The 26,653-nt window shown below is 40.0% G+C and overlaps 1 protein-coding gene across 3 annotated transcripts in view; it reads right to left on the reverse strand.

Moving 5' to 3' along the window:
• Positions 1 to 26,653, reverse strand: part of DZANK1 (double zinc ribbon and ankyrin repeat domains 1) — a 72,619-nt gene that overhangs the window by 38,438 nt on the left and 7,528 nt on the right. For 2 of the 3 annotated variants that reach the window (XM_023582759.2, XM_058287609.2), the window contains exons 4-9: positions 21,139 to 21,253; positions 19,651 to 19,735; positions 18,557 to 18,681; positions 14,733 to 14,818; positions 8,513 to 8,630; positions 2,771 to 2,884 (exon numbers count right to left, since the gene is read on the reverse strand). In XM_023582759.2, the coding sequence (XP_023438527.2) occupies positions 2,771 to 2,884; positions 8,513 to 8,630; positions 14,733 to 14,818; positions 18,557 to 18,681; positions 19,651 to 19,735; positions 21,139 to 21,253 (643 nt within the window). Of the gene's footprint in view, positions 1 to 2,770; positions 2,885 to 8,512; positions 8,631 to 14,732; positions 14,819 to 18,556; positions 18,682 to 19,650; positions 19,736 to 21,138; positions 21,254 to 21,500; positions 21,537 to 26,653 lie in introns of all 3 variants that reach the window. The other variant, XM_071211570.1, reaches the window with a different exon arrangement.

Here is a 26,653-nt window from a genome sequence, read left to right on the forward strand (position 1 = left end):
AAAGACTCTTATAAAATCTCATACTACTAACAGATATCTCTTCTTGATTCTGTTTCCCTAGAGAACTCTGACTAATACACCCTATTTGCCATCTCATTCACAGCATTTGAAAAATTTTACCTTGTTGGATTGTTTTAAATAATTTAATAGATACAACTTAGTCACTGGGATAGAACTTTTCCTTTCAAAGCAGTTGGAAGATAACAAATATATATATATGTCTCATAGAGCAAAATTTCTTGGCCTTTAAATCCATACAAGGTGATATGTGCACAATAGCGGTTGGGTCTGTCTTCCTCATTCAGGAAGAGGACAGAAGGTGCTTTTGGCACTATTTGGAATGAGCTAGAGACTAACAGAGACAGTGGTGGGGCTCCCATGGACCTCACAGCTGCCTTGGGCAAGGTGGGGTTGGTTGGCTTTCCTGAGCATTTGGCCCAGGTATTCCCACTCACCCTAAAGGGGGTTCTGGGACTAAGAAAGTTATCTGAACACCTATTGTCCTCATAACACCTGGGAAAGCCACTGGAACAAAGATTTACAGGCCAGGGGGCTGGTTCCAAATAGGTCTCCTATGAATAGGAAGCAGCAATACTGGCTGTGTGACCATAAAAATAGATATACTTGCCTCCAGGATTGGCTGTTATGATGATAAAAATCTCTCTAAGATTCAAGTCTCATTAAAAACCTGTCCCTCGGGAAATGGGCTTGGCCCAGTGGTTAGGGCGTCCGTCTACCACATGGGAGGTCCGCGGTTCAAACCCCGGGCCTCCTTGACCCGTGTGGAGCTGGCCCATGCACAGTGCTGATGCGCGCAAGGAGTGCCGTGCCACGCAGGGGTGTCTCCGCGTAGGGGAGCCCCATGCGCAAGGAGTGCGCCCATAAGGAGAGCCGCCCAGCGCGAAAGAAAGTGCAGCCTGCCCAGGAATGGTGCCACCCACACTTCCCATGCCGCTGAGGACAACAGAAGCGGACAAAGAAACAAGAAGACGCAGCAAATAGACACAGAGAACAGACAACCGGGGCAGGGAGGGGGAAATAAATAAATAAATAAATAAATCTTTAAAAAAACCTGTCCCTATTTTCAACCCTTCATGGTCCACAGAGAAAATCTGAGGTGCTAAGTATGGTAGAGAAGGCATTGTCTCCCACAAGCCATAGCACCCCCACTTTTTGTAGCTCAGCAAAAAGCCAAACTGCTCGCAAAATTTTGAGGCATACCTGCAGTTTCCAGCCTCTGTCATCTGCCTGAACATCTTCACACACACACACACCCCACCACAAATACATACATGAGTCACTTCTCCATGTCACCCAAAATAACCAAATATAACCAAATATGTCACCCAAAATAGCAGTGGCTTAAACAAGTGAAAAATTGATCTCTCTTTCTCTCATACACACATACATATAAGACGTCTAGAGATAGGCTTCCACCAAAACTGTATGGTAGCTTCCGGCAGAGCCTTCTAAATCTCCTGAAGATTCAAAGTAGTTATCTAACAACAACGACAACAAAAAAGATCAGCAAATTTTCATCTACCAGACTTTGGCCCAGCTAGTTCTTCAAAATCTCATTTCTTAAGACTTTGTAAAGATTTATGTGGCCTGGGGATGGTTTTGAAAGTTCCACAGTATAAGGGAGCTTGGAGGTGGAAGAAACAAGTGGACTTGCCCCTAACTCAAAAATTTCAATACGTTTCACTCTCACAGAACCCACAATTTAGGAAAGTTACAGTTCAAATGTACTTTAAGATCATGTGTTTCTAGGAAGTGGATGTGGCTCAAGTGATTGAGCTCCTGCCTACCACATGGGAGGTCCTAGGTTCAGTTCTCTGTGTCTCCTGGAGAAGAAGAGCAAGACAGCAAGCTGATGCAACAAGATGATGCAACAAGGAGACACAAAGAGGAAAGACAATGAGAGACACAACAAAGCAGGGAGGTGAGGTGGCTCTGGCAATTGAGTGCCTCTTTCCAACATGGGAAATCCCAGGTTCAGTTCCCGGTAACTCCTAAAGAGAAGACACAGAGAGCACACACACAACAAATGGATAGAGAGAGCAGAGAGTAAGTGCAAACAACAAGGAGGGGCAGGGATGAATAAATTCAAAAAAATCTTTAAAAAAAAAAAGATCATGGGTTTCCCCATTGCTAAAAATTCTAGCTTTTGTATCCCCAAAAGTCTCTTTTTTAAACCTATTCTATCCTGTAGTGATCTTCACTTGGTATTAAAAAAGAGGTGAAAAAACTATAAATTGAAAAATGGTGAAAGGATACAGTTGTAAGATCAGTGATTGTTCTAAAATTATTTTTATGGGATGATATAATTTGTCTGGCAAATTTTTTGAATGCATGTGATGATATTTAACTTTTTCAGCCATGTGAGTAATTATGGTCTTTCTTTTCCTACACAAGAGATCCATCATCAAATAAACCAAACAGAAGCATGAACTCACATTAGGGATAAGATTATAAGCCAAACTAATAATAATATTCAAGTTTATAAATATATAAAGTAAAAAAATGTCTAATTTAGCAGTAGTGCAACTTGTCTTCTTTGATCAGAGAACACATTTAGATGTATCCCTCTTACCATTCTAGATCCTACTGGCAAGTTAAATTTGTGCTGGCTTGCCTTTTTCAAAAACAAGTGGAATTTTTTCATACATGTTAGCTTATCAGTTTTTAGCCAATCCCATTGGCCAAATAATGACATTTAATTATTCAAACACTGCTTTCTATAGATTTTTACAGAATAACATTTCATTACCTTCAAATGGAGGCTGGCCTGTGGCTGCAGCTGTAGAGTGAGAGGAGCTTCACACACCACACAGATGGGAGTGTTCATGGGAACCATGCTTCCGCATTCTACACATAAGCCCATCTGCACAAAGGTAGATGCCAGGTTTATCTTGGGATGAAAAAACTGAAGCTCTTAAAATATAAGGTTTAATTTACTTTCATGAAATAACTAAAAAGAATTACCTTTGTTATTTTATTTCTGCTAAATATAGAAACATGTTTATTACATAAAAGAAAGATGTGAAAAAAACTAAAATATCCATTGACTTACAGCATGACAGAGTGAGGAAGTCAACAAATCCTCTCCCCAAAAAGCAATTATGAAGTTGAACAAAATTCAAAAACAACCATTTCAGCACTCAAGAAGTCAATCAAAGGCACACAACAAACTGAAAATTTCCTGAAAATAACTGAACTTCAACAAATAAGAACACTACAAGTCTGTGTGGTTCTTGCCTGGGAGTGCTCCCATCCTCTGCAAGCTGTGTCATGGTATTCTACTAGGGCAAGGAAGATTTTGAAAAACCATCACCTTTGCTGCTACCGATGGACAAGACTCGCTGGATTTGGAGCATTGTTAAAGTAATGATCTCAGTAGCAAGCAAACAGAGAGGTTCAGCAGCTCTGCTAGCCTGGGACTGTGGTTCTGTTTGGGACAATCAGTGGACCAGTAAACTAGACAAAGCACTTAATATGGAAGTCTAGGAAGTAAGTTAGCTATGAAGAACTTGATATGTTCTCCACATATCCTTGGTTGACCAATGACTGTCTGCATGCATAGCTTAAACTATAGTGGACCCACACTAGCCACACATCTTTGGCTGATGGAGCTAGAAACAGAGATGCAAGAAAAACCAGCAAAAAGTAAAATCTGGGGCAAACTCAAGAACAGCCTGAGTTTTGAATGTTCTCATCAACCAACACACATCCATTAGCATAAAGTTAAAGCCTAACAGGTTGAGGTATTTGAGCACAACCTCCAACCAATCTTAAGCTGAACACTGAGCTGTGTAGACACAGGGGTGACCTTAGATTAAAAAATAAGTATAAGAAAAAAAATGACATCAATGGCTGCATATTACAGGGGAGGCAGACACCACAGATTTAATACAAGTAAACAAAACAACAGAAAGTCAGAATCTGGAGTTGACAGATTACCTAAAATGTCCAGTATTTAAGAAAAAATTATAAAACATGCAAAATGAGAAAATAAGATGAATACTCAGGTGGAAAAAAGCAGCCAAAAGAAAGAATCTCTGAGTGTTTCTAGATGCAATCTTTGTCTAAAGACTTCAAAGTAGCTATTATAAAAATGTTAAAAGAACTAAATAAAACCATGTTTTAAAAAATTAATGGAAAATATAATGACAATGGCTCAATAAATACTCTCAATAACAAGATAGAAATTATATTAAAAAATAAAAACTCTGGGTTTGAAAAGTTATTATTAACTGAAATGAAAAATTCACTTAAGGAACTCAGCAACAGATCAGAGATGAAGAAGAAAGACTCTGTGACCTTGAATATAGTTCAATAGAAATTGTCTGACCTGAAGAATAGGGAGATAAAAGACTTAAAAAAATAAACAGACTCTGAAATATCTGTGGTACAGCATCAAGCATAACAACATACAAGTAATTGGAATTCCAGAAAGAAGGGGGTAGCTGAAAACTTCCCAAAATTGGTAAAAACATTAATCCAGGTCAATGAACTCCAAGAGATATATTTTACGTATATTTTAGTCAAACTGTTTAATGTTAAAGACAAAAGGAAAACTTCTCATATACAGGGGACAAAAAATTTGATTGACTTCTTATCAAAAATAATTGACCATGAGGTGGAGCGGTGCTCAGAGATGTATTCACCAAGTGCAATGAATGTCTCATGATGATGGAGTAGGTTGTTGTTATGGGGGGAGGAGTGGGGTGAGGGGGGTGGGGGGTATATGAGGACCTCATATTTTTTTAACGTAACATTAAAAAATAAAGACAAAAAAAAATAATGGAGGCCAGGGAAGCAGCTGTGGCTCAATCAGTTGGGCTCCCGTCTACCATATGGGAGGCCCTGGGATGCAAACCCTTGTGAAAGCAGCCTCACCCGTACACTGCCAAGAGCTGCCCAGCCCACAGACACCATGGAGCACCGCCCAGCCCGCAAGTGCCGTGGAGAGCCGACTCAGCAAGGTGACGCAACAAAAAAGGGAGACAAGCAAAAACACAGAAGAGTGTGCAGCAAATGGACACACAGAGCAGACAGCAAGCAAGCCGCAAGGGGGAGGGAAAATAAATAAATACAGACACAGAAGAACACACAGCAAATGGACACAGAGAACAGACAGCATGCAAACTGCGGGGGGGGGGGGGGTGGTATTAAAAAAAAATAAAGGGGGCCACAAGGCAGTTGAATGGCATATTCAATGTGATGAAAGAATAAATAATTGCCAAACAAGAATTTTATACTTAGCAAAACAATCTTTCAAAATGAAGGTAAAATAAACCTATTCTCAGATAAATAGACTGAAAAACTGTTGCTAGCAGAACTTCCTTACAAGAAATACTAAAGGAAGTCTTTCAGTCTGAAAGGAAGTGACTCTAGATAAACTGAATCCACAGGAAGAAATTAAGAGACCAGATATAGTAAATAAGTGAATAAATATACACAACTCAAAAAATATGTTTCTTGGGAAGCAGATGTGGCTCAAGGGCTTCCGCCTATCATACGGGAGGACCCGGGTCCAATCCCTGGGGCCTTCTGGTGTAAAAGCAGAGTGCCTATGTGGCGAGCCAGTGCCCACATGGTGAGCCAGTGCCAACGTGGCAAGCCAGTGCCTATGTGGTTAGCTGAATGCCCATGTGGCAAGCTGAGTGCCTGTGCGGTAAGCCAGTGTCCACGCAAGTAAGTCACGCAGCAAGATGATGATGCAACAAAAGAGAGACGAAGGGGAGAGTCAAGGTGAAGCACAGCAGAAACCAGGAGCTGAGATGGCACAGCTAATAGGGAACCTCTCTCCACATCAGAGGTCCCCAGGATTGAATCTTGGTGAATCCTAGAGGAGGAAAAATGAGAAAAGGAGACCAAAAGAGATAGAGATACAGAAGATCACACAGCAAATGGATACAGACAGCAAAAAACAGCAGGGCAGGGAGGGGGGAAATAACTAATTAAATAAATCTTTTAAAAGTATGTTTCTTATATTTTCTTTTAAATTCCTTAAAATAACATGCAGTTGCATAACACTGAATTTTTCATTTTGTAACATATATAGATGTAAAATATGTGACTATGTTTTACATAAAAGATGAAAGGGAAATGAAAAGGAGCGCTACTGAGCAATTAAGATATTATTATTCTGGAATTGTTAATATTATTCTGAAGTATATTGTGATAAATTAAGATGTACATTGTAATCCCTAGAGCACCTTTTAGAAAATAAGTTTTTAAAAAGGTAGTAAAAAGAAACCAACAAAAGAATTAAAATGGTACACTAAAGATTATTGAACACAAAGAAGGCAGTAGAGGAGGAACAGAGAAACAAAAAAAGAAACAAATAGAAAAAATAGCAAAATGTCATATGTAAATCCAACCATATCAAAAAATATCATTAAATGTAAATAAAATAAACACTACACTTAAGAGGTAGAAATTTTCAGACCAAATTTAAAAAGCAAGACTATATACTGCCTACTAGAGGCACATCCTAGATTCAAAGATATAAATAGGTTGAAAGCAAAATGAAAGAAACAAAGCAAATGAACCATAGGAGAGCTAAAGTGGCTATATAAATATCAGAAAAAAATGGACTTTAAGACAAATATTACTAGACACAAAGAGAGATTTCATAATGATAAGAGGTTCAACCCATCTAGAAGATATAGTAATTATAAATGTATACAACCCTAACAATGGACCCTCAAAATCCATGAAGCGAAAACTATGAGTCAGACTTGAAGAATGACTCTATGTATCACTTGACCTTTGTAAGCCCCCATTCTAATGGTGGACCACAGTGGTGTTTTGGATCTCCAAGAAGTAGTGTCCATTCAGAACCAGTGTCTAATAATATCCCAAAGGTTTGCACATCTCCTTTTCCCTGATGCACTGGCACTCTAGTGAAGCCCACAGGTCCCTGCAAGGAAGGCTTAGAGGAGGATTTATGGTATATGTTTTCAATGCTGCAGGGTCCTTTCTCAAGGGACCCAGATTCCCTTTCAATCGAAGGTTCTGGGTTTGTAAATTGACTTAGGTTTGGAAACTGGGTGAAAGACTATGATGACTCCCTTGTGGGAACTCAAGTCAGATTTTTGGCTACTAGAACTAGCTTTTTCTTTGTTGTTAATGTTGTTATATAGAGCAAAATATACTCAACTAGGCTGCCCATCTATTCAGTTTCTAGGGGCACCAGGATCAGATTCTGATTACCAAACACCACTGCTACCTTTTATAGTAGATGTACCCATCTTGTCTTTGGCAGTTGTGTTGTCACTTGACCTCTGCTACTCTGGGATCCCATAAGCTCCATTGAAATCAGCATCCCCCATGGGCATATCTGCAATTTTTTTCTTAATGTTTATCTCTTTAAAGATAGTCATTTCTCAATCAATGACACAGACCCTTTATTTCATTTTATAAACTCCAATCCAAAAAAAAACAAAACCCAAAATAACAAATGTATAAAAGATGAACACAAGAAAATGGATGTGGCTCAACCAATTGGGCTCCTGTCTACCATATAGGAGGTCCCAGTTTTGATGCCCAGGGCCTCCTGATGAGGGCAAGCTGGCCATGTGGCAAGCTGGCCCACGCAGAGTGCCAGCCCATGAGGGAATGTGGCCCCATGCAGGAGAGTCGCCCTGTGTGGGAACACTGCCCAGCACAGGAAAGCTACCCCATGTAAGAGTGCCAGTCAATGCAGAGAGCGTGCACAGCAAGATGATGCAACAAGAGACACAGAGGAGAGAGAATAAGAAGACATAGTAGAGCAGGGGAGCTGAGGTGGCACAAGAGAGTAATTGCCTCTCTCCCACTCCAGAAGGTCCCAGGATCAGTTCCCAGAGCTGCCTGATGAAAATACAAGCAGACACAGAAGAACACACAGAGAATGGACACAGAGCAGACAACAGGAGAAATGGGGGGAAGAAATAAATAAAATAAGTCTTAAAAAAAAAGATGAACACGTTTTGGTAATGGTTTTGATTTTTAACAAGTCACGTATTTTTTATTTTTGTAACTTTCTACAAAATCAGTGATAGAATGGTATCCATTATTACATTGAGTTAATCAGTCAAAGCTTTTATATTTAAATATTCTAATCAATCTACAACTTATATAAATAGCTTCTTTGCAAAGAATGACATATTTTATAGATGTACTTAGGCTTTTAATTTGAACTTCTTTACATTTATTTTTAGAATATATTTCGTTATTGTACCCAGGTTATGAACAGAAACCTCAAATGGGTAGGAAATATTTATTTATCTATGGATGCCTCATTAAAAAAAATTATTTCAACCTCTTCTGAACCTGATCTTCTATGAGACCACAATAAAAAAACTGAAGTACTACAGGTTTTCCTGATTTTAAGTAGAACATTAAGAGATAATCAGCCAGTCATTCTTTCAATGAGTATTTATATTATGCTTGGTGTGTGCCAGGCACTGTGTTGTAGTTGAAATAAACCATTGAAAGATGTTGTAAAGATTCTGCTGCTCACCTGAGCTCCCTCCGGGGGTGGGAGATGACAGCCAAATATGGGTGGGACAGGAGAGCCACATTCTTGACAGAAGCGAGCAAAAGGGTCAGATGGGCGGGGGGCAAGGCAGTGGGCACACCTATAACAAAACAGGTTCCTGGTTGGCCATGTTCTGAAGGGCCCACATTAAGAAGACTGGTGAAATTCTAACAGCATTCAAACATTCTTAAAAACAAAACAAAAAGCAGGCCAGTGCAAAGACTACGGGACAGGTTCAAGGTAGGAGATGCTTCCCAGATGATTTTATCATAATGTGGCCTCACAGTTGGAACCACTGGTCACTGGTGCTCTCTCTTCATGTGTACGCTAGGGCCCAACCCACTTCCTGACCAGGGCAGGAACTTTTTCAGTGGCCTTGGCCTTCTTTTTAGTGGGCTGAGAGGGAGCCCTGGGAATTTCAATAATGTCTACATTGCATTTTTCTACCTTCCTGCCTGATGAAAATCCGAGTAACAGGTCACCTTCCCTGCCACTGTAAAGGTTTATGACCACTGAAGCCCTGCCTTTGTCTCTGCCCACCTGGTTAGAATCCCAATGCCCTGCTTTACAATATCTGATCCCTTTCTTAGGCAGCTGGATCCCATCATTTAACTCATAGCTGCCCATCTAGATTCTATAAGCCAAAAGTGAATGGATGCCTGAAATTGGGCTATCTGGTGAATAATATTTCTGCTTTCATGCCTTTCTAGGGAGGTTGGGCCCCTGATTCTGTGACCCATCTATCCAAACTCCTCCTCAGTTCCTATGATGTTTGGATACTGTGCACTAGATGGCTAGGCTGACTGCACTCACCTCCATCATGGCCTTCTAACAATTACCATGATGACTGAGTTCATTTCCCACATTCTTCATCCCATCACGTCCTTCCTCACCAGCCCATATTGTTGAGATCCAAGTACATCTGCTGCCTGAACCCACCAGGGCAACAACAATCTCCTTTCTATTCCCAAAACTCATACTCAACAGTCAATGGAGCCTCTGATAAGAGGGTTTATCGGTGCTTTTATCTGTCCATTCATTTAACAAACCCCTCAAGATCTACTAACTGTCAGCTCAGAGCACATTAGAGGATGAAATGATACCTGAAACCTCTCCTTAAGAGCTTGGATCCACAGGAGGAAAACCATGGAAAACATGTTTAACACACCATGAAAAATATTAAGACAAGGCATGTAAAATGTGCTATGAACAATAAAAGGATGGAGAAAGGATTGGGAAACCTCAGAAAAGATGCTACATTTAAGCAGGACATAAAAGGCTGAATAACCGTTTGCCAGAAGGAGAAGTGGGGATGGCATTCTACTCATGGGAACAGTACAGAAAGTGGCTTGAAGCAAGCATTTTTGATGAATTCTAGCAGTTTGAGGGATTTCTACTTAAATATAACATAAAAGAGAGCAGATGTACTCTTGTTCCTGAAACAACAAAACCAACAAAAACAAAACATACCCAGAAAAAATGAATGAAACAACAGGTTTCAGACACTGGATAACAGACAGTGCCAATGAACCATGAGAAAGAGGAAACAAACAATAGAGCCATATAATGGCCCCAGTTTATTGCCAGGAGAGAGGCTCCAGGGTAGACTGCAGAAAGGAGGAACTCTGAATGGAGGACACATAGCTGGGAGACTGAAGAGGCCCACACAGCTAGAGTTTGCACGAAGGAATATCAGAGAAGAGAGAGCTGCATAGAGACAGAGCTTCAAAGACCTTCAAGTTTTCAACTGGGTACTGATCAGTCTGTGTAAGGAAACTCAGAGCCAGAAAAAAAAAAAAAAAAAATATATATATATATATATATACAGAGAATGGTTGAGACAGAATGGCTCCCAGTAAGAAAGATGGCGAGAAGAAAAAGGGCCATTCTGCCATCAACAAGATGGTGAGCAGGGAGTACACCATCAACATTCACAAGCACATGCACAGAGTGGGCTACAAGAAATGTGCCCCTTGGGCCCTCAGAGAGATCCAGAAATTTGCCATGAAGGAGATGGGAACGCCAGATGTACGCATGGACACAAGGCTCAACCAGGCTATCTGGGCCAAAGGGATAAGGAATGCCCTATACCATATCCATGTACAGTTGTCCAGAAAATGTAATGAGGATGAAGATTCCTCAAACAGGCCCTATACATTGGTTACCTATGTACCTGTCTCCACTTTCAAAAACCTACAGACAATCAATGTGGATGAAAACTAATAGCTGATTATCCGATAAAATGATAAAAAAAAAAAAAACACCTTATCAAACTAGGCATATAGAAGAGCATTTCCTCAAACTGATAAAGATCATCAACAAAAATCTGTAGCTAAGAACATATTTAGGGAAACAGACTTTGGCCCAGTGGTTAGGGCATCCGTCTACCATATGGGAGGTCCGCGGTTCAAACCCCGGGCCTCCTTGACCCATGTGGAGCTGGCCATGCAGCAGTGCTGTTGCGCGCAAGGAGTGCCGTGCCACGCAAGGGTGTCCCCCGCGTGGGGGAGCCCCACGCGCAAGGAGTACGCCCGTGAGGAGAGCCGCCCAGCGTGAAAAGAAAGTGCAGCCTGCCCAGGAATGGCACCGCCCACACTTCCCGTGCCGCTGACGACAACAGAAGCGGACAAAGAAACAAGACGCAGCAAATAGACACCAAGAACAGACAACCAGGGGAGGGGGGGAAATTAAATAAATAAATAAATCTTAAAAAAAAAAAAAAAAAAAAAAGACCATATTTAATGTTAAAAGGCAGAATGCTTTCCCCTTGATCAGGAATAAGGCAAAGATGTTCACTATAAACACTTCTTTTCAAAATTGTAATTAAGGTTCAGGCCATTGCAATAAGTTAAGAAAAAAAATAGAAGGCATCCAAATTGGACAGGAAGAAGTAAAAGTGCCTTTATTTGCAGGCAAACTAATAACCCATGTAGAAAATCTACAAAATATATGAAAAAAGCTAATAGAATAAGTGAGTTTAGCAAGTTTGCAGCATACAAGGCCACTACACAAAAACAATTACATTTTATATTCTTGGAATAGATAATAAGAAAATGAAGTTTAAAAGAACAACACTATTTGTGATAACATTAAAAACATTACATGAGGAGAGGGGAGATTGGAGTTCTTAGGAATATATTTGACAAAGATATGTAAAACCTGTACACTGAAATTAAAAATACTGCCAAAAGAAAGTAAAGAAAACCTAAATAAGTGATAAGATATCCCATTTTCATGAACTGTAAGACTCAATATTGTTAAAATGTCCATTTTCCATAAATTGAGTATAGATTCAATTCAATCCCAATCAAAACCTCAGACGACTTTTTTGCAGAATTGACAAGCTGCTTTTAAAATTTATTTGAAAATATAAATGAGTAGAATGGCTGAACACCTTCTTAAAAGAAGAACAAAGTTGGAAGATTTACAATACTTGATTTCAACACTTATTTCAAAAACCACAGTAATCAAGGCAGGGTTGTAGTGAATAAATATAGGCAAACATCAATGAACAGAATACAGAGTCCAGAAATAAATATTGTCCATTGAGGTTTTCTGTTTGTTTCTTTGTTTTCAGGAGGTACGGGGGATTGAGCCTGGGACCTTGTACATGCAGGGCAGGTGCTCAACCACTGAGTTATACCTACTCTACTGTCAATTGATTTTTGCCAAATATTCTAAATCCAACACGAAAGAATAATCTTTCAACAAATGATACTGGAATAATTAGAAATCCATATGCAAAAATATGAACCTCAAACCTTATCTCACACTATATACAAAAAATGGGTCAAAGACCAATATGCAAAAGATAAACTTAAAAACTTCTAGAAGAAAACATAGAAGAAAATCTTAATGATGTTGGTGTGGATTAAATAACATGACAAAATAAGCATTAAGTACAAAAGAAAAATAGTAAATGGGACTTCATCAAAATTTAAAACTTTAGCTCTTCAAAGGATAGTGTTAAGAAAATGAAGACAAGTCAAAGACTGGAAGAAAATATTTGCAAAACATATATTTGACAAAGAATACATATGACTACAATAAGGAGACGTATAATCCAATTATTTAAATGGGCAAAAATTTGAACAGACACTTTATCAGAGAAGATGTATGGATGCCAAATAAGCCCATAAAACAATCCTCAACATCATTAGATACTAGGAAAATATAAGTTATAACCACAATGAGATACTATCACACTCTCACTAGAACAGCTAAATACAAAAATAAAATGTTGGCAATGATATAGAGAAACTGGAATTATCATATACTGCTGATGGGAATCTAAAATGATACAACTACTTTGGAAAAGTCTGGCAGTTCCTTAAAAGTTAAACATATACTTATTATATCACACAGTCATTCTACTCTTAGGTATTTACCCAAGATAAATGAAAGCATTTCTGTCTACACACTGACTTGTACAAAAATATTCATAGCAGCTTTATCTGCTGTAAAAACTGTAATAGTTTTTGACACAAATGTCCATCAATACATGAATGGATAAGCAAATTGTAGTGTATCCATAAAATGGAATACTACTGAAATATATAAAAGAATCAAATATTTGTTATACATAATAATAATGAATCTCAAAATAATTATGCATGGGGAGTGGATGTATCTCAAGTGGTTGAGCGCCTGCTTCCCATATATGAGGTTCTGGTCAATCCCCAGTACCTCTGGAAAAAAAAAAATTAATAATAATGTGGGGAAGCAGATGTGGCTCAAGCAATTGGGCTCCTGTCTACCATATGGGAGGTCCAGGGTGTGATACCCAGGGCCTCCTGGTGAAGGCAAGCTGGCCCATGTGGCGAGCTGGCCCACGTGGAGTGCAGTGCTGCCCCACACAAGGAGTGCTGGCCCACACAGAGAGCTGACGCAGCAAGATGATGCAACAAAAAGAGACACAGAGGAGAGACAATAAAAGACGCAGCAGGGAAGCGGACTTGGCCCAGTGGATAGGGCATCCGTCTACCACATGGGAGGTCTGCAGTTCAAACCCTGGGCCTCCTTGACCCTTGTGGAGCTGGCCCACATGCAATGCTGATGCGCGCAAGGAGTGCCATGCCACGAAGGGGTGTCCCCCACGTAGGGAAGTCCCATGCACAAGGAGTGCGCCCTGTAAAGAGAGCTGCCCAGCACAAAAGAAAGTGCATCCCGCCCAGGAATGGCGCCGCACACACAGAGAGCTGACGCAGCAAGATGACACAACAAAAAGAAACACAAATTCCCATGCCGCTGACAACAACAGAAGCGGACAAAGAGAAGAACATGCAGCAAATGGATACAGAGAACAACTGGGGCGGGGGGAAGGGGGTAGGGAAGAGAAATAAATAAAAATAAATCTTTAAAAAAAAAAAAGAGGCAGCAGACCAGAGAGCTGGGGTGGCGCAAAAGAATGATCTCTCTCCCACTCTGGAAGGTCCCAGGATTGGTTCCCAGAGCTGCCTAATGAGAATACAAGCAGACACAGAAGAACACACAGCAAATGGACACAGAGAACAGACAATGGAGGGAGGGGGGAGAAATAAATAAATAAATCTAAAAAAAAAAAAGAAGATGGCAAGCTGAGTGATGGGCTGGCACGGTGAGCTGATGCAACAAGAGACACAAGGAGGAAAATGTGAGAGAGACAACAAAGCAAGGAGTAGAGGTGGCTCAAGGGATTAGACACCTCCCTCCCACATTCAGCTCCCTCCAAGGTTCATTTCCCAGTGCCTCCTAAAAGGAAGATGAGCACACAACGAACAGACACAGCAAGTGCAATCAACAAGAGAGTGGGGAGAAATAAATGAATAAAATAAATCTTAAAATAATAATAATAATAATGCAGAGTGAAAGAAGCCTGGCCAAAAAAGAGTTCACATTGGATTTTTCCATTTATATGGAGAATCAAATGCAAACTAAGCTATAGTCAGAGGTTGCTGTAGGGGATAGGGGGACACAAAGGAGGGATTGCAAAATTATATAAGGAAATGTGGGGGTGATGGATTTGTTTATTTTCTTGATTGTGGGGATAGTTTTGTGGTTATATACATATGTCAATTGTACTATCTGTCAATTATACCTTAAAAAGCCGTAAAAATTTAACAATAAAAAAAAGTTGGAAGATGGCAAACTTCATTATTTCTTATCTTTGACCACAATGTGTCTTAGAAATTTTAAGAAAGAATAAAGACAATGCAATACTTACTTGAGAAAGTCTGTCTCCCTCTGAATTCTTGTGATCTCAGTGCTAGTCAAACTCTTCTGGCTGGCTACATGTGCAAAACTAGGGAACTGAAATTTTAAAAAAAAGATTAAAATCAATATAACATGGTAAAAGCTATGGATAATAAAATTCCATTAAAAGTTCACTTTAATGTTTTATCTTATATCTAGCATCCATGCTTTAAAAAACATGATAAAGTTATAAATAATTAATAACCCAGTACCCAAAATTTATTTTAAAAATTACTTAGCATTATTCATAATTATATGTATGTATAAACTTTTAAATACAAAAGTTTACATAAAAATCACCTGAATTTACCATAGATAGATAGGATTTTTAAATTAAAAACCTAAGTTAAAATTTACTTTCCTCAAAGATTATATCCCTGGGAAACTCAAAAGGAGTCACTTACAGGAAAATATGTAGCAACTGTCTGCTCTAGTCCAGAAACCTTCAATAAACTTTTAACTGAGTATCCTCTATGTACCAGACACTGTGCTTAATGCAGGGATGGGGACAAAGATAAATATCACATGGTCTTGGTCTTCAAGGAGCTGACTCTTACACATACAAAATAACTGACATACAATGGGATAAGTACTTTGACAAATCTGTGTTGAGTCTCATGGAAACCTAGAGGAGAGAATGATCACATTCACTTGCTCGAGGGCTTCCCAGAAGAGATGACATCTGAGCTAGGCCTTGAAGAATAAAGAGAAATTTGTCAAACGGACAGAAGGGAAAGGGAGATTCCTAGGAGAGAAAACACCCTTGCAAAGTCACAGTGACAGGGCAGTGCATGGTGTGTCCTGGGATTTGCAAGTGCTTTGATGTGGTCTAGAGGTCAGAGTGGCAAAAGAACGAGATGGGAAAGGAAAGTTGGAGAAAGAACGTGAAGGGAGACAAGCTAACATTTATCAAGGGTTTAATAGGAGTAAATTGTACAGGTTTTTTTGTAGCCATTATCTTGACATTTCACAATGGGCCTATAAGATGGGGAATATTATCCCCATATTATTTTATTTTTGTAATATTTTGTTTTCATGCAACTTCAAACTTACAGAAAAGGGTGTGAGCACAGACAAATATCACCAGTTTGAACAGTTGTTTACATTGACATTTCGCCCTTTTTATCATTCTCTCTCTCTGAATCATGTGAGAATAAGTTACAGTCATGATGTTGCTTTACCCCTAAATAATCCAGGGTGTGTTTCCTAAGAACAAGGATGTTCTCTTACACAATAACAGTACAATTATCAAAATTAGGAATGTTAATGATACAGCTGTGTTATCAAATCCACAGACCTTATTCAGATTTTATCAATTGTGCCAATAATGTCTTTTACAAACACACACACATATTTTCTGGCCCAGGGTCCTGTTCAGTGTCACACTATGCATTTTGTTGTCATGTCACTTTTGCCTCCTTTAATCTGGGATAGTTCTTCAGTCCTTCTTTATCTTTCATGACCTTGATATTTTTAAAGAGGAATAGGTCAGGTGTTTTGCAGCATCGCCTTCAATTTGGTTTAGTCCTTGTAATTGGATCAGTCATGCTTTTTGGCATGAATACCAAAGAAATTATGTTTTCCCCTTTTCAGTGCATCAGATCATGAGGCTCATGTAATCAATGAGGATGCTAAGGCTCTAAGAGTTTGAGTCACCTGCTTGAGGTCATGTCAACATTAAGTATAGTGTGAATTCAGGCCTATCTGATCCTGGTAAATTCCCAAAATACCTGTGGGCCGAGTCTAGGACTCTAGACTTTATCCTGCAGTCAATGGGTAGCAGTCAGAACTTTTTAGCAGGTTTTGTCTCAGAGCCAGCATGGAGTAGACCAGAAGTTACAGTGTGATAGAGTTTTGGCCAAATCTGGTCTGCCACTGAGTTTCATTTGGTCTATACATGTTGGCCCACACAGTGTTTCAAAACTTGAATTAATTGCTAGTTTCAAACGAGGTTTTTACATATTAAGATGCAGATCTCTGGCTTCTCTTACAAATTCATCAGCTGTGGCAACACGGAAGCCGTAGTGCTTCTTGTCAGCAGTTGGCTAGGGATGAGTAGAGAGAGATGAGCCCTTTAGTTGGCTGAGGTATTCCATGTTTCTAGAGAACTCACAATTCCTGGCCCCAGACACTAAAGCCAGGTATCAGATGTCACTGATCTTCTACCCAACCTACATCATGCATATACTCTGCCTCGCCCGTGAAGGAGCTCCTGGTCATATGCTTAGCTCAGAGACATCTTGTTTCCCTAGTGGCTGCAGCAACCAGCAGTTTCATTAATTCTGATATTTGCTGAAATGTGCTTCAGATTGTATTAAGTTGAAACACCTAGAAGAATCTGTCACTGACATGAAAAGAATGGGAGAAAAAAATTTTGTGGTCCTTTTCTGGCCTCCTGGGCTTTCTGAACTCCGGATTCTCCATAATATGGCTTTGTCCCTAGATTTCTAGTTTTAGGAGATCCCAAATCTTGGGATCTTTATACATTATTTTATTCTATCTTTCCTTTGGAAACAACTCTTCAACAATTCCAGGTAATCCAAATATTCATGGCCTGAGCATGAGTCATTCTTAAATCCTCTCTTCTTATCCTACTTGTTCCTCAAACCTGCCAGCTCTGGACTTCAAAATATATCTGGACTCCAACACTTCCTACTCTCACCAATGCTATAACCTTGGCCCAAGCCAAGGAAGCAGAAGCCTCCTTAATGACTCCTCTACAGTCTAAACTCCAGACTGCGGCCAAAGTGAAAAAAATTTAAATGTAAATGAGTTTGTGTTTTGCATTCCAAATGGATTCCTTTTACAAACAGAATAAAGCCCAATATATTTGCAACGAAATTCAAGTCCCTCTCAAAAGTGATTCCCAACCACAGCTGCCCATTAGAATCAGTTAGGAGTCAATTTTTAAAAAAATCATGCCCAGCCAGACCAATCAAATGAGAATTTCCGAAATTAGGTCTCCAGGCTTGGTTCACAGTTTCTCAGGTGATACTAATGTGCAGTGTGTTTGAGAAACATGGCTCTGTTCCAGGCCCAGCCCACCTCTCCCACCTCATCCCCTACATTTCTCACCATGCTCCACTCATACCAGCCCCACTGTGAGCCCTCAAACACCTCCAGGAGAATTTGCTGTACTTGTTCCTGCTGCTGGAATGCTTTTCCCAAATATCTGTGCAGGGCTGACTTCCGTTCATCATGAAGGTTCAATTCAAATGTCACCTCTTCAAGGAAGCCTTTCCTTATTACCCTAAATTGAGAACCACTCTTGTCCACACACCATGGTCATTCTCCATCTCAGAGGTTCTCAAACTGAATGTGTACCATAAGGAGGACTAATTAAAACACAGATTATTGGGCTCCAAATCCAGAGTGTCAGCTTCAGTGAGTCTGGGCTGGGGCCTGAGAATTGCATGTCTAATAAGCTCCCAGGTAATGCTGATGCTGCTAGTCTATGGGCCATATGTTGAGAACCACTCTTCTATTATATTATCCAATTTTATATTTTCCATGAAATGTATCACTATTTAAATTTTGTTTTATTTACATGTTATCTGTCTGCTCCCATTCCCAATAAAATGTAAGCTCCATGTAAATTTTTAATTCAATCCTAAAAAAAAAAAGTGTAAGCTCCATGAATACAGTCTCCTTTCTTGCCTAACACAGTATCCCCAGCACTGTAACAGTGCCTGGCACATGGTGAAAAGGTTGGGAGGCATTGGTTTAAAGGGTTTCATGGGACGTATTAAAAATAAGAGAGCCATTAGCATCCTAAAGATTCTCCTGAGAAGTTACCTGGGACTGGTGGGAAGGTGGTCTAGAACCTGACTCTTCACGGCAAGCTAGGATTTCCAGTGGGCTCTCTGAGAAGCGAAGATCTTTCAAAGTTTTAGGGTCAGTTCTTTCACCTATCCCAAGGTCTAAAATTAGAGTAAAAACATTTTTCTATGAACATATGTAATTATATATATAAAATCATGCAAATATTGCTTCATATTGGAAACCTTTTAACAAGAGACCATTGTCATCACATTCTTTCCCTAGAAGTAACAATATATAAAAAGACCCCACTTAGTGAATTAGCACTAAGAAAAAAAATTAGCCCAGGCTGAAAAAGTAAAACACTGCCTTGCTACCTTCCACAACATTCTACATTAAGCTGGGAAAGCAGACAGATAAAACCAATTGCAAGATCAGCAGGAAATATTATTTCTCCCAAGTACATAGTACAGTAAAATGTCATAACAACCTCCTCTTTGAATGGCTACTGCTTTCCACTCACCAAGAGATCTGGTTCTACAAAAGCACAGATTATCAGAAACTTTGCTGTTTGAAATCATACAAATAAAAACAAAAATATCCCAGTCTTGCCTGGAGGAGCTAGGTCACTTAACATAGAAAAGTAGCCTTAATTTCCAACCCTGGTGCAGAACTTCAGAAAGGGATTTCAGAACACAACATACTACATTTAGCTTATTTTGTAATTTCCAAGGTTACAGAATCCCAGGTCCCCTCCACAGGACAGACCTGATGTTGACCCCATCACCACAGCCCTGTTTTACTTTGAGTCTATCAAAACTCTGCTTTGATTTAAATCTCATCCTAATCCACCCTTCCTCAAAATCCTCTTTTTGTTTGTATCCATGGTTCCTTTGGTGTGCGGTCTCCCTTGTTGTAGTGAGTCAATAAATCTCACTTTGTTGGACTGCTTGATTATCCCTCATGGCCTTAAGCTGTTTGAACTAGGACAGTGCTAAAACTCAAATTATAGCTTACTTTGCTGTTTCAGTGTTTCTTATTCCAGCACCTCTTCCCACAAGAAAACAAGCACTGACCCCTTTTGGGGAGTTTAGAATTCTAAATCTTATCTTCATTCTGTAACATCGTACCTGGAAACTTTCTAAGGGGAACATTCCAACCAGATTTCTTATCTTTCTTCCTTAGTTTTGGAGCAAAAACTCCATTTTTCAGTTTCTAAAAATGAAAAGATTGTATATCAATCACTTGATTATGCCCATTTAGAAAGTGAAAATTAAATTACACAGTAGACTGTCATAGCATGCATTTGTTACTTGACAGGGTTTATGATAGTTTTTTTCAAAAAGACCTCTGTTTAACCTTCCTAAAGAAACCCACAAATTTGTATCTGGGCTGCATGGGTGGCAGCATGACTGGCTGGTAGGCCCTACCAGGTCAAGTGGCCAGGACAGGAGGCAGGTAGCAGCACAGGTAGGCAGGAGGTTGGCGTCCTGGGAGTCTGAGTAATAAAAGAGGTGCCACCAGACCCAGTGGGCAAAGGTAGGCATTGTATATGCTACCTTCAAGCATATCAGGTCAGACCAAGATAGGCATTGTGTATGCTACCTTCCCATATCCAGTCCTTAAACGGTTTTCTGTTTGGACTTTTCTCTCCACATACTTTGTCCCCTATACCTGATTCAAGTCTGAGTACCTGCTGATAAATATGGGCCCAGCTTCTGCTGGCTTCTGCCACGGTAAACTCCTGTGTCACTCATACTTGAGTCTCACACCATACCTGAAGCCACTGCTTTGATCTCACAGCCTCCTCTCTCTGGCCCCGGGTTCTACTCTTTGGACTCAAAGGGCCCTCCCACAAGCCTCCTCTTGCCTCACCATGGGGCAGCCCATTCTCTGGTTCTGCTCCTTGGATCTTTCTCATTGACGTCCATGCTCCAGGTACAACTTTCAAGCTTTGTTCTTAGATAGGTCTAGTTCTGCTAAGAAGTGTTCTGTGTGTTCTGTCATTTCAACATAATAGAAAGCTACATCCTCTGAACTCTCCTACCAGCTCTCATGCATCTATTCAACAAATATGCACTCATCACCCTCTCCTGCTGGCCCCTGTGCAAGGCAATGAAAAATACACACATGCTCTCTGCCACGTTTTCAGTGGGTAGGGAAGACAGATACCTAAGAAACAAAGTAAAGACAAATTTAAGGCATTTTTAAAGAGAAGGCCTGGGTGCTGGGGGAATAATAGCAGAGCACACACAACACAAACAGTTTAGTTTGGCTGCAGTGTATATAGTGAAGTTGTAGACAAAGCAAGAAGGACCAGATAAGGATAGAAACTGATTACCTGGGATGCCAGGCTAAGGGTTTCTGCTTTCTTCAGTAGGTAAGGGAGAATCATTCAAGACATTGAGAATGGGCAGGACTTCTGATTTTCAGGGTAGAGGGGCTGATCAAATGCTGGGAAATCACTGAAGATATTTTGCAATGGATGAGGGTAACTTCAATTATAAGGACTTGACTATGAACAGAAGTGGTGAAATGAAAGGGAAGATGTGACCACTGAGAAAGGAAGAACCAAGAAAGCGGTGACTATCTGGATGAATTATAGCTTTATTACTTGCCTGCTTTGAAGAATCTTTGAGAACATTTTCAACATTGTCTTCAGAAGAGACCATATTTGGTGGCTCATAGTCTACCTGAAACACTTTTGTTACAATTCCGCTCTGTCTGCAGTCTCTGAAAATTATTTTGAAAAGTGTATTACACAAAGATTTGAAGAAAAAGTGGTCAGTAATTAAAGTCCCTTAATCTAGCTGCAAAGTATATTTAAACTGGAGAAATCAAAATACAATTGCTATAATCTTGCCTTACCTTTTTCTCATTTGGGTTATCTATTGTTGTGTACAAATTACCCCAAAACGTAGTGTCTTAAAACACAAGACTGGGGAGCAAGTGTAGCTCAAGAGGTTGAATGCCCGCTTACCATGTATGAGGTCCCGGGTTCAATCTCCGGTACCTCCTAAAAATAAACAAACAAAGAAAACAACTCTTATTGGGGAGTGGATGTAGCTCAGTGGTTGAGTGTCTGCTTCCCAAGTACAAGGTCCTGGGTTCAATCCCCAGCACCTCCTAAAAAAAAACAAAAACAAAAACGAAACTATGGTTTAACTGGGCTCAGTTGCGCTTTCTCATGTGGTTGCGGTCAGATTTCAGCTGGTATTGCAGTCAATTCCAGGTTTAATTGGGCTGGACATCCAAAATGGCTTCTTTAGTCCTCTCTCTCTCCATGTTATCTTGGGCAGTCTAAGGATAATCAGACTTCCTGTATGGTAGCTGGCTTTCCCCAGCACTTATGTTCAAGAGACCGAAGCAAAAACACTTCTTATGATCCAGCCTCAGAAGTCCTCAGCATCACTCCTGAAGCATTCTGTTATTCAAAAGCAAGTCACTGAGCCATCCTAGATTTAAGGAGAGGGATTCTGAAGGGAAGTGAACACTGGGAAGCATGATTCATTGGGGGGCCATTTTTGGAGACTAACCACAACACTCATCATCAAGACATCAAGACTTAAGCCTTAAATTATTCTAAAACAAAGAATGGGGTTACTTAGGTATCAGTTCACTTAGGTATCAAAGTCAAGAGACTTTCCTTTACACCTGTTTAGGCAGCATAGAATATTCTGGCCTAGGAGATTTCAACTGTTATTTTTTTTTTTTTTTTTTAAAGATTTATTTATTTATTTAATCCCCCCCTCCCCTGGTTGTCTGTTCTCTGTGTCTATTTGCTGCGTCTTGTTTCTTTGTCCGCTTCTGTTGTCGTCAGCGGCACGGGAAGTGTGGGCGGCGCCATTCCTGGGCAGCTCTCCTTACGGGGTGCACTCCTTGCGCGTGGGGCTCCCCTACGCTGGGGACACCCCTGCGTGGCAGGGCACTCCTTGCGTGCATCAGCGCTGCGCATGGGCCAGCTCCACACGGGTCAAGGAGGCCCGGAGTTTGAACCATGGACCTCCCATGTAGTAGATGGACGCCCTAACCACTGGGCCAAGTCCGTTTCCCAGTTATTTCTTAAATATTATTAGAATGTTCCAATTTATTCATAATATTACACAATTAATCTTATGTTTCTCTGATGGAGCAGGAGTTCCAAGAGAAAGCAAAGTAGAGGTTCCCAAGACTAAGAACTGGTGGAGTTACATCTTAGCACCTGCAGCTCATCTATACTTTAACTGCTTTATTGAGGTAAAATTCACATTCCTAAAATTCACCCATTTTAAGTGTATAGTTTGATGAGATTTAGTAAATCTATACATTTGTCCAATTATCGCTACAATTCAGTTTTAGAACACTTCCATTGCCCCCAAATTCCCTTGTGCGCATTTGTAGTCATTCCCTGCTTCCATCCCCCACCCCAGACAACCAACTATCTGCGGTTTTGTCATTTCTAGAAATTTTATATAAATGTAATCATACAAACATAATCTTATATATCTGGCTTCTCTCACTTATGTTTTTAGAGTTCATCGATGTTGTATCTATCGTTTGCCCATTTTTATTTTTGACTACTATCTATTTTATAGATGTACCACAGTTGGTTTACCCATTCACCAGTTGATGGTTATTTGGGTTATTTTCAAGTTTGGGCTTTTATGAATAATGCTGCTATGAACATAAGTCTTCATGTGGCAATATTTTTCACTTCTCATGGATGGAATTGCTGGGTTATATGGTTCCATGTACATTCAACTTTTTAAGGGACTGCCATACTGGCTGTTCCATTTTACATTCCCACCAACATATCAGAGTTCCAGTTTCTCCATATCTTTGCCAATACTTGATAGTGCCATCCTTTTTGACCACCTGTACTTTCAATCATTTTCTGTAAGTATCCGCTTGATATTAGGGTACAGAGTGGGCTGTTGTAGCAAAGGCTTAAACGAGATAGACGTAATAGGGTACAAGTAGTCCAGAGTTTCCATGGAGACAGGGGCATGAAGAATTTACTACATTGTCTGTCTCTCCACCATCCCTAGGATAAGGCTCTTGTCTTCATGATCCAACATGGCTGATCATCACATCCACATTCTTGACAGTGGGAAGTGGGCCCACCCCTTCCCTTTAAGGAGACACTCTGGAAGTTGTATACATCATTTCTACGCACATCCCACTGGACACACAGCCTGATAACATAGCTCTAGCTAGCAGCAAGGAAAATTGAGAAATATCTTTCTTCTAGGGAACTATGTGTCTGTCTAAAAATCATGGACTTAATAATTATAGAAGAGGGGAAAAAAATAGATTTGGGGGAACCAACAGCCTCTGCCATACACCATCATGACAGCAATTACTCTATTTATTTGGTATGTATTTGGTATGTATTCAATGCACTAACTTGTATTGAAAGCTCACAGTGGCAACACAGGTTTCCTATTGTTATGCAGTCCACATAGCTTATTAGTTTGCATCCAGTAATTGTTTATTTGGGCGTTTAATGTTTCTTTAAATTACCAATTGTCCTTTCATGTTCTTGTTTTCATACTGGTCTTTGATATATTTTATTTCTGCTTAATTAGCATTTTTCCTGCAGTTTCTCAGATTTCTTACATATCCACTTTTTATATTTCTTATAATTTTTGAACCTTTCAGCAATTAAACCCACATACTTAAAACTCTTTGATTGAGGAAATATTCAGAAACCACATAAAGCATGGACTTCAAAACAGTTGAGAAAAGTTTAACATTGAACTATAGAGAAATTTTAAGCTTTATTTTAGAAGATGGAGTAAAAAATCCTCAGAAATATACAATTCATATAAATAGTCACCACCTGCAAGTGATAGCATTTACGAAATAGCATGCTTGGCTTCCTGTGATCAGTTGATATTTGCATGTTCACTGGCTGGAGAGACTCACAGATGGCTAAACTTTGGGGATCTCATGTTTTTAAAAAAGTAGATTTACATATATATAGACTGGGATGTAGCTATAGATGATCTTTTACATCAGGGGTTCTTAACCTTTTTTGTTGCATGGGCCCCTTTGCCAGTCAGGTGAAAGCCACGAACCCCTTCTCAGAATGTAGCGGCAGATAGTTTTATGACACTCAACTAGTATTGGGTCTAACAACTACTGTAATTTCAAAGTATAATGACCGTATGTGATTTTTGAGATATGCAACAACTGTAATGTGATATGAAATGAATACTACTATAATTTATTGCATACATTCATAAGTGAAGGAAATGCTAGATTTCAGTTAGAGGTCAGAGAAAATAAAGATAATAAGTTGATTCCTTTCAATTCAAGCTCAAGAAGCCCCTGCAATCTTTCCACAGGCTCCTTGGGGGTCTATAGACCCCTGGTTGAGAACCCTTGTTTTAGCTGACCATTAACTTCACTCAATCACCTCAATATCCACGTCATCTAAATGTCTCTCTTTGGCCCCAGGACTGTCATCTAAGACACAATAGTCCCCCTCTATTGTGGGAATGAATCTCCCATCTCCATTCAGGGATGATTCAAATCCTTGATAATCGTGGACTCCTTGAATGTGCACTTAAAATCCCACCAACAGACTGAGTAGAAGCCAGGTTCTCACCTACCTGCTCTACCCCTTTGCGTCCTCAGGGATGCAGCCAGGGCATTAATCCACGTACTCTATCCCCAACGAGAGCAGCCCAGAGATTAGCTTAAGCTCCCTGCTAAATATATGAGTTTCCGGATTGTAATCCCCAAAAAGGATTAGATTTGGGGTTGGAATTACAAGTCTTACTGAGAGCCCAAATCTCATTTGAACATGCACACACTTGTGTTAGGGCAGAAATTAAAGACTTTAAATATGCATATTCAGGGGAAGCGGATGTGGCTCAAGCAATTGGGCTCCTGTTTACCATATAGGAAGTCCAGGGTTCGATGCCCCGGGCCTCCTGGTGAAGGCAAGCTGGCCTGTGTGACGAGCTGGCCCACACAGAGTGCTGGCCTGCGTGGAGTGCTGGCCTGGTGGAGTACACACAGGAGTGCTGCCCCACGCAGGAGTGCTGCCCTGTGCAGGAGCGCTGGCCCACACGGAGAGCTGGCGCAGCAAGATGACGCAACAAAAAGAGACACAAAGGAGAAATAACAAGGGACAAAGCAGATCAGGGAGCTGAGGTGGCGCAATTGAATGATTGCCTCTCTCCCACTCCAGAAGGTCCCAAGATCGGTTCCCAGAGCTGCCTAATAAGAATATAAGCAGACACAAAAGAATATACAGGGAATGAACACAGAGAGCAGACAATGGAGGGAGGGGGGAGAAATAAATATTTTGAAATAAATAAATAAGCATATTCAGGAATACCAATAGAGGGCACACCCAACATAAGAAAACGTGTGTAGCTCTGTCCCCACAAAGATTACTATTGCCTCAGTAAAACACCAGAATTACTTGAATGATTGCAAGGGAGTTATAAAGCTGGATCTTTAAGAATTCTGCAACTAGGTCAGGGTTTCTCAATCTTTTATTGACATTTTGCATCAGCTAATTCTTGGATAATTCTGTATCTGTTTGTCTCCAGGTTTTGTGCTCTTTCCCATACCCCAAGCTACCTCTCTTGAGGCACATTTCTTCTTGCCTTTGTTTATTGCCCATGGAGATGACATCTTGATCTTTTCCTCTATGCAAAGAGAAGTTACTGTAGTGCCTCTTAGAATTTAAGGGATACAACTAACTTAATAAAAACTACCTCCAGGCAGGAAGATAATTTTAAAGGTACATTATGTATTCCAAGGGTGCCCATTAGATACCCTGGAAACCTGCCTACTAAATTTGCCTTATCAGCCATTGCTCCAGAATTGGGGAGTCCCTCATGGTTCTGCTAGAGAAAAACAATTGTTCTTAAAGGACTCTAGCCTCCCAAACTATCTATGCTGGTTAAATAGTAATTCCAGAGATCCTTTACTTTCATTACATTTATAAGTTATGTATGTATATATGTATGTATGTATGTATGTATGGAAGGATGGATGGATATATCATTTGTTACAAAAGTAGTGTTCGTTGTTAAATTTTGGAAGCTTCAGAAAATTATAAAGAATAGGAAAAAACACCCCTGATTATATCACCAGAGGCAATTACTGCTAAATGTTGATATGTTTTCTACC

The sequence above is a fragment of the Dasypus novemcinctus genome, chromosome 24 (genome assembly GCF_030445035.2).
Source record: "Dasypus novemcinctus isolate mDasNov1 chromosome 24, mDasNov1.1.hap2, whole genome shotgun sequence".
Taxonomy (NCBI): Eukaryota; Metazoa; Chordata; class Mammalia; order Cingulata; family Dasypodidae; genus Dasypus; species Dasypus novemcinctus.